The sequence below is a fragment of the Leopardus geoffroyi genome, chromosome C1 (assembly GCF_018350155.1).
Source record: "Leopardus geoffroyi isolate Oge1 chromosome C1, O.geoffroyi_Oge1_pat1.0, whole genome shotgun sequence".
In the NCBI taxonomy this organism is placed as follows: Eukaryota; Metazoa; Chordata; class Mammalia; order Carnivora; family Felidae; genus Leopardus; species Leopardus geoffroyi.
This window is the reverse complement of record NC_059328.1, coordinates 192284565-192297832: the sequence shown is the minus strand read 5'-3', so window position 1 is coordinate 192297832 and position 13268 is coordinate 192284565. Positions and strand designations below refer to the sequence as shown.

The 13268-nt window shown below is 38.6% G+C and overlaps 1 protein-coding gene across 5 annotated transcripts in view; it reads right to left on the bottom strand.

Annotated features, from left to right (window-relative positions):
* Window positions 1-600: 600 nt before the first annotated feature.
* The window catches only part of ZDBF2 (zinc finger DBF-type containing 2), a 32494-nt gene continuing 19826 nt past the window's right edge, over window positions 601-13268 (bottom strand). For 4 of the 5 annotated variants that reach the window (XM_045480937.1, XM_045480938.1, XM_045480936.1 and 1 more), the window contains one exon: window positions 601-12663. In XM_045480937.1, coding sequence (XP_045336893.1) covers window positions 5301-12663 — 7363 coding nt within the window. In that variant the 3' untranslated portion in view covers window positions 601-5300. The remainder of the gene's footprint in view (window positions 12664-13268) is intronic. The other variant, XM_045480939.1, reaches the window with a different exon arrangement.

Here is a 13268-nt window from a genome sequence, read left to right as displayed (position 1 = left end):
TAAATAAACGTTGAAAAAAAAAATTAAAAAAAAAAAAGAAAAAAGAAACAATTCATCTTGATGGATCAAACCAACACAGGAGAGACTATTCATAATAATGCAAACACAGGAAAGCAATCCTTCCAGAGAACGATGAGAAACGCTTTGCAAATGGTCTCTGTGCAGAAAGTTGAGGAAGTTTTCTATGCCAAATAGCAATGTCCTGTGTTATCTATACAGGTTTAACAATCTTTTGAAAGTTTAAGGGTTACGTCGCAGGTTCACTAACTTACCACTACTGAAATTCTTTCACTCGTATCAGCTAATGAATGTGAACGAGTAGAGGCTTGTGTAGTTGATGCTTAGATCCTTGGCACCCAATAGAGAGGACCGAGCACATAATAGGGCTTTAAGTAACATTTAAGTGTACACATAAGCTACTATCTTAACCCATGATGAGTTAGATGATAAATACAACAAAAAAATTTTGTCACAACTGCTTCAAAGTTCAGTTGTGAAAAAATGTATAACTATATGTTAATAACTCAACCTACCCACTATGAGTGCCCCCGTTTCAGATTATTAAAAAGTTACTCCTGTAAGATAAAGACAAAGACTGGATATTTTCAATCACCACTTTTATTCAAACTGACATCACATGGCTGCGGTTATGATACATTGAGAAGTCCACAGAATTTCTGCCCCCCCCCACAAAAGCATTAACTATAAAGAAACACCAGACAAACTCAAACCGAGGGACATTCCACAAAGAAACTGGTTTGCACACTTCAAAATGTCAAGTTATTAAATACAAAGAAAGGCTGAGGAACTGCTCCATACAGAAGGAAACTCAACAGTCATGACAGTCTGTGATCCTGGATCAAATCCTGGACCTCTAGAGGACATTTTGGAACAATTGGGAAATTCCAAGTGAGGTCTATGAAGAAGAGGGGTATACCAATGTTGATTTCGATGGTATGTACTGGATCACATAGGAGAGGAATTTTAAAGAAGAATGACCAGTACCATCACCAACATTTCCTGGCTCTACAGCACGTGTAGGATAACGGGCACCTTGGATGTGATTCTCAGTTCGGTTACATTCGAGCAATCCACTGCGAAAAGACTGAGAACACAGGATAATGTGTTGACACTGAAAGTGAGAAGTCACAAAGCACAGTGGGAAGAATGCAAAGATAGGCAGTAAAGGGAGTTAGAGTCAAAGACAGAGGAAGTATAAAGCATTCAAGTATGGGATAAGGGCACTTAAAAAGGCAGATATCCAGTTGGTCTTGGAATTGGGGTGGTAATCGAGGGTAACAGGTATGAGAGCTATAAAGGAACAGCTAGCCTCAAGCCTAACAGCTTTTATCATATTTATCAGGAGACCAGCATTCTGTTACCAGCTTCATTAAAAACTAATTATAAATACTACTCAGCAATAAAAAAGAACAAAATACTGATACATGCTACAACATGAATGACCCTCAAACACACTATAGTAAATGAAAGAAGCCAGATACGAAGACCACATATTGTATGATGCCATTTATATGAAATGTCCAGAAAAGGCTAAACTATACAGACAGTAGATTAGTGGTGTCCTGGCACTGGGGATTGACTGTAATCCCCATTTGATTACATTAAATAACAACTCATTTGTAATCCCAAAATTGAGGCATAGAGCTATTTAGTGACAATCACAGTACCTAACTCATAAGGGCTCTTTGAAGATCAAATGAGATAATACAGTTTAAAAGCTTAGAACAGTGCCCGGCACTTGTAAGGGCTCAAGATGTACACGCGCACACACACACGTCCAGCTTAAAAACGTAGAAAATAAAATGCATGTAAAGAAAAACAACATGCATATAATAAATTATAAACGTAAATAAAGTAGAAGTTCATACTTTAAAGATTCAGCAACAAATTATAGTTCACCCTAGACCTATTTCTTAATCAAAGTAAATGGCTCAAAATATTTGGGGAAAACTTTTTAAATATACATATAAAGTCTAAGAACAAAGGAAACTTACTATATTATTTCCCTAACATTTGGGGTCTAAATAAAGTTTCAGAAAATGTTGAGACTCTTCCTCAGCCACTCATTTTCTCAAGTTGACATTTTGATGTGTTAATTCCCTAATTGCGTGATTTTTCAGTATGTTCCACATTTTATTTCTCCATATAAAAGTCCTTCATTGAATATGGACATCCATCACATATTTTTACTTTAGTCATTTTTTATCACAAAAAGTAGGCTGTCGTTGTATCTTAACAATATAATCTGGGACCAAAAAACCCAGCAGTCAATACTATTGAGGCCAAAGGCCCCCACCTCAGTGACATACGCACGCTTTTCCATGTTTTTCTTGTCCTTTATAATATACGCTGTGATACTGGAGGCGCTACGGTTCTCTCTTCCCAGTAGGTGTCAGATAATGATATAGATACTGCCTCCTGAACTCAATCCTGTTCATTGACTCTTTCAATACAGGTATACAAAGTAAACAGTTGCTAACCCACTACGCCACCAGTCAAATAAATAGTTGTTTCATTTTAATCCTTTGAAATAACTACTCCATGAACATACCTGTATATCTTTGGTTAAACTATTTCCTCACCAGCATCAACATTTATATTCTCTTTTTTATTATCTCTAAGACCATTTATAAAATGAACTTGTTTGCGTTATTCTCTGATTCCTTAAGTGTTCCCAGAAAAACTTCCTAACATGAGGAGAAAGTAGAGACAAATTTCAATATTTGATAAATTTTATCTTGATAACTTTGAAAACAAATTTACTCTTTAAACTGCATTATAAAAAATACATTAGTCTTCACATTAGCTTTACATGGAAATATATACTTGCTTGAATATTTAAATATAGTTTCTCTTTACCAAAAAGTGTCACTCAGAGCCCTAATTACACAAATAATTTAAATGCACAAATGCAAAACACACTTCACACAATATTGTCCACATACTGTATAACTTGGGACAATTGTAATAAAAATCTATGCAAGATACTGAACAAGGACAAGAATAATAAAATATTCACTGTGGTTATAATTTAATTTTTTACTATTAAAAGAATTTAATGCATTCTTGAATACACAAAAAACATCCAACTGTTTCATCTAATCTGCAAATTAAGCAAAAATATTTTGACAAAGGGGCACATCTTACATCCTACCAAATTCTGAAAGTAATTCATTTCTAATTTAATTTAAATTATAATTTTTACAGTTTCAAGTTTTCAAACTTGTCTAAAATAATGATTACAGGAACTTATAAATATTTCCAAAATGTTAAAAAAAATAATTAGGACTGTATTATACTTTGATATTTTTAGTAGTATAAATTTTAAATATAAATCTTTTTTCTCTCAAAAAAACGGTATTTAGAAGAGTTTCCAATGTGAAAAAAGTAGTAAAATTTTTTAACTGCTTTTGATCATTTGAATTGTGAGAACTGTCCGCTCTGCATGATGTAATCACAATAGATATGACACATCACAGTTATGGAGTACATCATTTCCATGTGATCTCTTGCTTTTTAACTTAAGCAAAAAGCATCCAGAATGCCTACTAGTAGTACTTAAGGAAATTACCGCGTCTAAGCTATAGGAAAAAAAGACACCAATACCCACAAATAGAATATTTTTACGTATTAGCTGCTTGTTTACTTCCTAATCAGCAGGACAGTTTGCTTTCCAAACGAAAACTGGAAGATTATTTTAAACTAGTGGCCCATAATGTTGTCTTAAGAAAGGGAATTAAAATAGGTTTGTATAGGAAGCAGGGTTTAAAGTTGCTTTGCAACTAAAAATATAAACATTTGTCCATTTTTTTTCAACAGAATAACTGTTTTAAATTTAGAAGTAAAGAAATTACAACAGAACACCATCATAACATACCCACAGGTTAAAAATGGCCCCTGAAATAAAACTACATTTAGACACCAACTGTTACACTATATTTCATTAATTCTAAAGTAACACATTTTTATCTCTGAAATCATGGTACACTGATCTAGTTTCAATTAAAATATGGTTTGTACAATATAGTTGAAATTCGTGTTTCCTTTAACATTAATGATAGAATAGGATCCAGGATCCTTGTCTTAATAGGATAATTGGATGCATCTGTACCAACTGGACCAGTGTCTCTGAATAAAGGATCGAAACATATTCTGAGTATCTCAGACCCAAACTGCTTAACATCTTTTGTTTGAACTATGAAAATCAGATAGCACGTTTAAGGAAAGTCAAACTAATGTACAAATATGTAGTTTTTCCCTTGAAAAATTGGCCTCCGTGTAGGTCATCAGTTTCACTAGATCTTTTGAAATAGTAAGATTACGAATAGTTTGTTAATGACAATTAATGGTCTGCCCAAATTACCAAACCAATAATTTCAGTTCAAGCTGTTACAAAAAAAGATATGGTAGTGGCTGAAATATTTTGAAGAGGTAAGGCCATAAGATAACCCAGATTTTCATAATAAACCACCAACACTTGAGGTGGAGGGGAATAAAGGTGGTAGAAACCATTGATTACACTGGCAAGATCATTTTCCCATTAAGATCTAATAATGCTAAAGAAAAGCCTACAGACATTGTATATGTGCGTGTGTCCAAATAAGGAAAGTTAGAGACTTGCAGATCCAATTTAAATGAAGCAGGAGGAGTTTCTGTTTATGTATATAAAATCACTAGGCAGTTTTTTTAAAAAACTCGATTAAAGATCATGGAATCTCATTTTCTTGAATGCTTTAAAAGATAAATTATATTTTGTTTCTGATTATTTAAATCAGCTTCATTCAAAAGTTGAGATAATTATAGTTTCTCCTTAATTATCCAGTTAGAATACGGTATTGACAATGCCACTCTGAAACACACAGAATGTAAGTACATGTTCATTTGTTCCAATTTTTAAAAAGTAAAAATAAGATAGCATTTAATGTTTGCCACATTCATTTTTGCAATATGATAACCTGCTGACATGAGATACAACCATAAAAAATAAATAAGAGGGACAGGATTTGAGGGAGAAAAAATGTATCCTCTGCTAAATTATGGATATAAATTAAAATGAAGCTCTTCTACAGCAAATGGACAAAGGATGTGTCTGAATCTTTAAAAAAAAAAAAAAAGGACCTTAAACACGAATTTTAAATGAATTACAAAAGTTCTGAAAAATAATGTCTGTAGCAAAATAGTTGAAGGTTAATTTTTCCACCAAAGCTGGGAAAGCTATGTGCACAAAATGTATTTCAAGTGAAGTACCGAATCCTCAGCTAGCCTGAACGAAAACACTTCTAGGTGGCCTCATTAGCTGGCGATTTGTCTGACAGCCGAGTCCTCATCCTATCAGAGTACGGTACCTGAGAATATAAGCTTCTCAACGCATATATTTTAACAGGTCTAAAAGGCTTTCTTCTTCTCTTCCTAGGGCGTTTTTTAGTACCATTCCGCTTTCTTCCTGCAGCGGGCCAAGTGTTCTGCACAGGTGGCTTGGGAGAACAGCTAGGGACTGCTCCCAACTGCCCCTCAGCAGCCGCCACGGACGGAACCAGCGGCCCCGAAGGAACCGAGGGAACCGGCGGCCCCGAGGGAACCGGGGGAACCGAGGGAGCCGGGGGAACGGGCGGCCCCGGTGGCCCCGAGGGAGCCGGTGAGCCCAAAGGCATTTTCGCTGGTTTCTTCGCCTTCTTTGACTTAGTGACGTCGCATTTTTTCTTAAGATGCAGTCGAATAAAGGCGCTCCTGGACTGATATTTGCGACGCAAAAAAGCAGAGTATTTTGAAATATACTTCCTAATTATATCACTTAGTTTGGTCCGAATCCAAATGGACGGTTTTTCGGAAGCGATTCTCGGTTTTTGGTGGAGAATAATTGGTTTATAAACCTTCTGGGGGAAACCTGGCTTGCTAGTTTTCATCTTCCTTCTCTGAATCTTCTTTTTACCTTCCAGTATCTTCCGTGTGGCTGATTTGGGGGAGGTTCTGGCAGCATCGCCGCCTACAGGAGTTGACTGGAAATTACTTCTCGATGGAACTTGACTAGCACTCGAAGTCCCTGGTCTTGGCACACGTTCGGGAGAAATACGCGCCCCCGGATAGGCCATTAGCTCATCTCTTAGCGTCAAAATGCCTGTTGGATCAAAGCCTTCTGCAGGACCATCTTCATCTGAACTGGAGCTCAGGTCGCTCAAGTGAATTTGAAGCCAGTTATTTCTGTCAGATTCTGGAGGATTCGTTACAATTTTCTTATTCAATGGGTCATAGTAATCAAAGGACCTCCGCTTATATTTGTACTGTATGCTAACATCTCGACTACTTCTGCCACCAAGGTACTTTTTAGCAAAGTTGAAGGATTCGCCATTCTGAAACTTCATATTTGAAGAAATAACATAGACTAAGGCATTGGGTTGCAAAGGCTTCAAAACTTTAGTACATGTTTCAGGAAATTCAAGTGTTCCAATTTGCACTCTGTTTCTCATTTTTCCGTCTTTCTGTAAAAGTAAACGCTTCCTTGTTGGCGAGTCTTCCTCTGGTCCACTTGCTTTCGTCGCTGACTCTTTTGTGAGATTGGTTTGAGTTCCATGGCTGACTTTTACAGCCTGGCATCGAGAAGCCACTCGCCAGGATTGTTCATAAGGCCTCTTTGCTGTAGGATGATGGCTAGGTTTATCTAAGGCCACTGAAAAGTCATCAGTATCTGAAATGCCACCTGCATTATCATCACCATCTGAAAAAACTTGAATTGCTGCAGTGTCCTGACTAACGTCAGCCCAGGTAATCTTTTTTCCTTTATTCAAATTTTTTTTTTTTACTTTCCTGGTCTCACAGTCGTCATCAAAGTAGCAGTGGAAACGACCTTCCTTGAATTCTTTCACCAGAGCGTTAATTTTCATGTCATCTTCTCTCATTATCTGAGACCATGTCTTGCCTACAAACGAAGGAGGGACATGAGGCAAGGCTTCGAGAACTGGTTCATCGGGATTGTCTTCTATGACCTCCTTTGCTTTTTCCCGGTTCCTTCCAGAAGCAACCCTGAGAACAGGGCCTGAACGGGAATCGCCTTTTTTTCCTTTTAGGTCCACAGACCTCTTCTTAAATCCTTCCTTTTTACTAACAGCTTGTTGAGGCTGGCCACTATCAGACTGAAGAGAGCGATCACACTGAAAACTCATCCCCGAACCGCATGGTTCGCAGCTCCTACTTTCTCGATCTGCATGTTTTAACTTCGGGTTTCCTTTACCAGCCCTTTGACGGCCTGCTGACCCAGGAGAGGCTTTGCGAGTCACCGCAGACCCCCTCGATTCACAGTGCTTATCTTTTCGGCCAGTATTTTCGTCTTTCCTGTGACAAAAGTTGCTTCCTTTATCAGCTTTCTGAAGTTTGCTAGTCACAGGCTCAGAATTGTCTTCCCATTTAAAGTGTGTCTTAGGACTATGAGGTCTACAACTCTTACCTTCTGAGTCAACAAATGTCACCATTTCTTTATCAGAGCCTTGCAATGGGTAAGTCACAGACCTATCTGGGGGATCGATTTGAAATTTTATTTCAGAACCGTAAGACTCACAGCTGGACTCTTGGAGAATAATATAGTCTTTCTTCTGGTTTACTACTTTGAAAGTCTCTTTGGGTTCATTTGTCATTGATGGAGGAGACGCTTCACAAACATATCCTACTTCGGAATCACAAGAGTCACAGCACTCACCTAGATCAAAATCTTCCGTATTTATACAATCGATTTCTTTGACAGTCATGTGAGAGGAGTCAATCACTGGCTGAAAAGGGATATCAGACTCGGCAATCACTTCACAATCACTATCACTGGTCACCAGGTCCACAAAGAGCATCTTCCGAAGATTTGCTTCTTTAACTGACACCTGAAGTTCGTTAACCACTATTTCAAGAGGAACATCAGAATCACACATCATTTCAGAATCACTAGGTTCACTGCTCTTTACTTCCATGCCAAGATGCCGTTCCTTCGGAAGATCTATTTCTTTGCACACCACTTGAGACTGGTCAACTTCTAACTGAAAATGAACACCAGAATCACATTTTATTTCAGAAACACTAGGTCCACAGCTCTTACTTTCTAGGTCAGTATGACCCCTCTTTTGCGAGTTTATTTCTTTGACAGTCAGAGGAGACTGATCAGCCACAAAGTGAACAGGAACATCAGAATCGTAACTTACTTCGAAGTCACCAAGTTTATAGCTCTTATCTTCCAGGTAAATACGGTCTTCCTTCCAAAGACTTACTTCTTTAACAGATTTTTGAAGCTGGTCAGCCACTGACTGCAGATGATCATCGGAAATAAAAGTTATTTCGGGACAAGAAACATTGCTCTTATCTTCCAAGTTGACATGTTCCCCTTCCAAAATGTGTGGCTGCTCAACTACTGACTGAAGAGGGATATCTGAAACATAAATTATTTCAGAATCGTTGGGTTCATAGCCCTTATCATCCAGACAGACATGCCCTTCCCTCAGAAGATTTATTTCTGCTGTAATAGCCTCTTGAATTTCAGTGGCCACAGACTGGAGAGGTTCATTAGCATCAAAATTTATTTTAGAACCAATAGGTTCCACAATCTTCCCTTGCAAGTCAACGTGCTCCTTCCAAAGGTTGATCTCCTTAACGACTTCTTCAGTTTGGCCAGCCACTGACTGAAAAAGGATATCAGAATCATACACAATTTCAAAACCCTTGGATTCATCCCTCTTATCTTCCACATCACCTTCATCCCTCTTATCTTCCACATCACCTTCATCCCTCTTATCTTCCACATCACCTTCATCCCTCTTATCTTCCACATCAACTTCATCCTTCCAAAGGCTTATTTCTTTAACGGTTTTTCTAACCTGGTCAGCCACTGACTGAAGAGGATCCTCAGAATCAAAACTTATTTCAGAACCACCAGACCGACTGTGCTTCTCTTCTAGCTCAATATGGTCCTGATCCAAAATAGTTATTTGAGGTTGATCAACTATGGACTGAACCAAGAAATCAGAATCCAAACTCATTTCAGAACCACTACATTGGCTGTGCTTATCTTCCACGTTCACATGACCTTCATTCTCAAGGTTTACTCGTTTAACAGCCACTTCAGGCTGATCAGCCACGGGCTGAAGAGAAACACCAGAACCATGGATTAATTTAGAACCACTAGTTTCAAACACTTTATTTTGCAGTCCAATATCCTCTTCCTTCCACAGGGTTGTTCTCCTAACCACTTCCTGAAATTGCCCAGTCAATGGCCGAAGAGGGTCACCATAATCAAACCTTACCTTACAATGACTAGATTCACTGTTTTTATCTTCCAGAAGAACGTTTCTTTCCTTCAAGAGGGTTGGCTGAGGTTGACCAATGACTGAATGAAGAGGGGCACCAATATCCAAATTTATTGCAAAACCTCTCGATCCAGTACTTTCACCTTCCGGGTCCACACGGTCCTCCTTCAAAACAGCGATGTGAGGTGTTTCAGTCATTGACTGAGGAGGGACATCAGCATCAAACATTATTCCAGAGCTACTGTATTTGTCACGCTTTTCTAGAACATGTTCTTCTTTCTGAACACTGATTTCTTCGACAGCTATCTGAGGTTCAGGCACTAAATAATGAGGTACATCAGAACCTGTTTCAGAACCACTAAATTTAGCACTTTTACTTTTGAATTTAACAAGCTTTTCTTTTTGAAGCCATATTTCTTTAACAGCTATTTCAGGCTTCTGAGTCACTGACTGATGAAGGTGGACACCAGAATCCAAACCTGTTTCATAAACACTTAATTCACCTTCCTTATCTTGTAAGTTTATGTGTTCTTTCTGATGGCTTGTTTCTTTCACAGCTATGTTAGGATGATCAGTCACTAAATGAAAAGACATGTCAGGTTCAGCTATGTTAGGATGACCAGTCACTAAATGAAAAGACATGTCAGGTTTCAAACTGATTTCAGAAATACCAGGTCCGTTACCTTTATTTTCTAAGTGTATGTGCTCTTCTTTCTGAAGGTTGACTTCTTGAAGGGGATCTTTAGAATGTCCAGTAATTGAATGAAAAATATAATCCAAGCTTAATTCAGAAACACTAGGTTCATTTACCTTACTTTCCAGGTAGATCTGCTCTTCTTTTTGAAGATTTAGCTTTTCCAAAGCTATTTCAGGAGAGTTAATCACTGAATGAGGTGGGACATAAAAATCCAGACTTATTTCAGAACCACTGGGTTCCACATTCTTCCTTCCCAAGTGGATATAGTCTTCTTTCTGAACGATTACTTCTTTAACAGCTAGTCCAGGTTGATTCATTCCCGACTGAACAGGTATGCCAGAGTCAAAAGTTACTTCAGAAACACAAGACTTAGGAGTCTTATTTTCCAGAGGACTAGGTTCCTCCACATAAATAGCTACTTGAGACTGGTCACCTCCTGAGCGGGAAGCAGTATCAGAATCAAAAGTTATTCCAGAACTATTTGAACCACAGTGATCTTCCAAATTGATGTGCCTTTTTCTTATTTCTTCAATGTCCATCTCAGACTGCTCAGTACCTGACCTAGCAGGGGGATCAGATTCAAAAGTCAGCTCAGAACTGGAGCATCCATAGCTCTTAACTTCCATATCAAAATTTAACTCTTTCAGGCTTATTTCACCCAGAGCCCCTTGACGCTGATCACTAACCGATTGATAAAGAGAAGCATTAGAATCAAAACTCTGATCAGAATTGCTAGACTTAACACTCTTATCCTCCAGGTCAACAGGTACTTCTCGAAGGTTTACTTTTTTAACTATTACTCCTGATTGGCCAGCCATTAATCGAGCATCTGTGTGGAAACTCATTTCAGAACCATGAGAATCATAGTTCATATCCACAGGTTCATTCTTCTCTTCCAGAAGACTTATTTCTTCAACAGCCCTCTGAGATTCATCCGTCACTGTGTCAAGAGAGACCACATAATCAAGATGTTCTTTAGCACTACTGGATGTATGGCTCTTATCTTTCAGATAGACATGCCTATCCTTTAGGTTTCTTTCTTTGACAACCAGTTGGGGATGGTCAACTACTGACTGAAGAGAAACATCATTATCAGTACTTGTTTCAGAACAACTAGATCCATAGTTCTTATCAACCAAGCCAATGTGAACCTTCTGAAGTTTTGCTTCTGTGACAGCCACTGGGAGTTGGTCACCCAGCGACTGAAGAGGCAAAGCAGAATCAGTACTTATTTCGGAGCTACTAGATCCATAGTTCTTATCAACCAAGTCAAGGTGTTCCTCCTTAGAAAGGTTTCCTTCTTTTGCAGGCTGTCGGGGGTAGTCATCAGCTGACTGAAGTAAGGCATCACAATCAAAATTAATCTCAGAATCACTAGATTCATAGCTTTCATCAACCAGGCTAATAGGCTTTGCCTTCTGAACACTTACACCTTTAACAATTACTTGAGTCCGGTTGGTAGCCAACTGAAGAGAGCCAGCACCATCAGAACTTACTTCAGAAACGTAAGATTTATCGTTCTTACACTGCAGGTCAGCATATACTTCCTCTGAAATATTTACTTCTGTGGCTGTCACTTTAGACTGGTCAGTCAGTGAATGAAAAGAACTGCAGTCAAAACTCATTTCAGAAGCTCTCGATTCATAGTTTTTATCTTCCTGGTCAACTTGCTCTTCCTTCCAAAGGTCTTGTGCAGCCTCTTCGGGTTGATTACACGCTGACTGAAGACAGCCACGAGCAAACTTTGTTTCAGAAATCACTGAGCTCTTCTGTTCCAAAAAGGCTGACTTATTAAAAACCAAATGCTTTTCCTCTTGGGTCTGATCCATACCCGAAAAGAATTTCTCACGGTGCTTTGCAGCAGCATCTTCAAAGAGTCCTTTATTAGAAGGCATACCAGTTTTATTCACATTGATTGCTTGGTTTACAGCCAATTTGGAAAGAGATTCAGATTTTAAAGAGCCTTCAGTACCCATAAATTCACGGACTTTAGCGCCAGTTGACAAAGTTTTACACTGAGACTTTACATCTTCCCATATAATCAATTTATCTGAATTTGTACATAAAGATTTTCTGTCTGATTCTTTAGGTTTCTGATATGAAACTGAAGAAGTTTCTAGACTGGACGATAGCACAGAATTTCTAGAGCCCCTGTCTGGCTGTTCAAGGTATCTGTCAACTTTGTTTGGGTCACATTTTCTGACTGGACCCAAACTGGCTGCTGCTGGTGACCTGGTCGTTTTAGTTGTAACCGGTCTGTCATAGGAACTTCCAGGTAAACAACTAGCAGGAGCACTAGAAATCACCGAGGGACATATTAAGCTCTGTCTATTATTTGTAGCTTGACCAATACCAACTGGATTAAATTCTTTCACACCACTCCCAATTTTATGAACAAACTCCAAGGGCTGCTGCTGTCCCTTCTCCAGTTTTTGGATAACTGATGGTCTAACTGAAACCCCCTGTATATATTCCTGAGATTTACTAGGTCTAGAATGTAACTCTTTACTAGGTTCAAAACCCTTGGGGGAGCTCTCTCCTTTGACACCAGCAGCATCATCAGTCATTTCTTCAGAAATACAATCATCAACAGGAACCACTTCAGAGGGTGACGCAGTAGGTGACACGGTAGGTGACGCAGTATTCGTAAGAAGTCTCTCATTTTGCATTGATCTAGAAACCAAGGAGAAAAATCCATAAATATATTCTAATAGAATGTTAAGGTAAAGGCATAATAAAGGTTATTTTCTTTGCGTCCTGGGCCCAGTTGTTAAGGGGACAAAGAATCAAGGCAATCCCATGAGGCTGTACACTATGTGTGTTTTCAGGTAGGTAAATCAGTGCAGGAGATGGAGGGAGCTCCACCAATTGCTACTTAATAAACACAAATGGCAGGACACCTGGGTGGCTCAGTTGGTTGAGTGTCCAACTCCTGGTTTCAGCTCAGGTCATGCTCTCACAGTTCTTGAGTTTGACCCCCAAGTCAGGTTCTGCACTGACAGCACAGAGCCTGCTCAGGACTCTCTTTCCCTCTCTCTCTTCCCCTTCCCTACCCGCAATCTCTCTCTCAAAATAAACTTAAAAAAAAAACCTTTTTTTTTAATTAAAAAAGAATAAAATCAACACAGATGGCTCCTAAACATGAAAAACTGTTCTTAAAAAAAAAAAAAAAGCCATATATCAGAGCGGTAAACAGTAAAAAGTTTAACATCAGTCACTTCACCTTCCAGGCTCCGGTATTCTCCTAGAGAAAGAATATAGTATTATTTTCCCCCAAT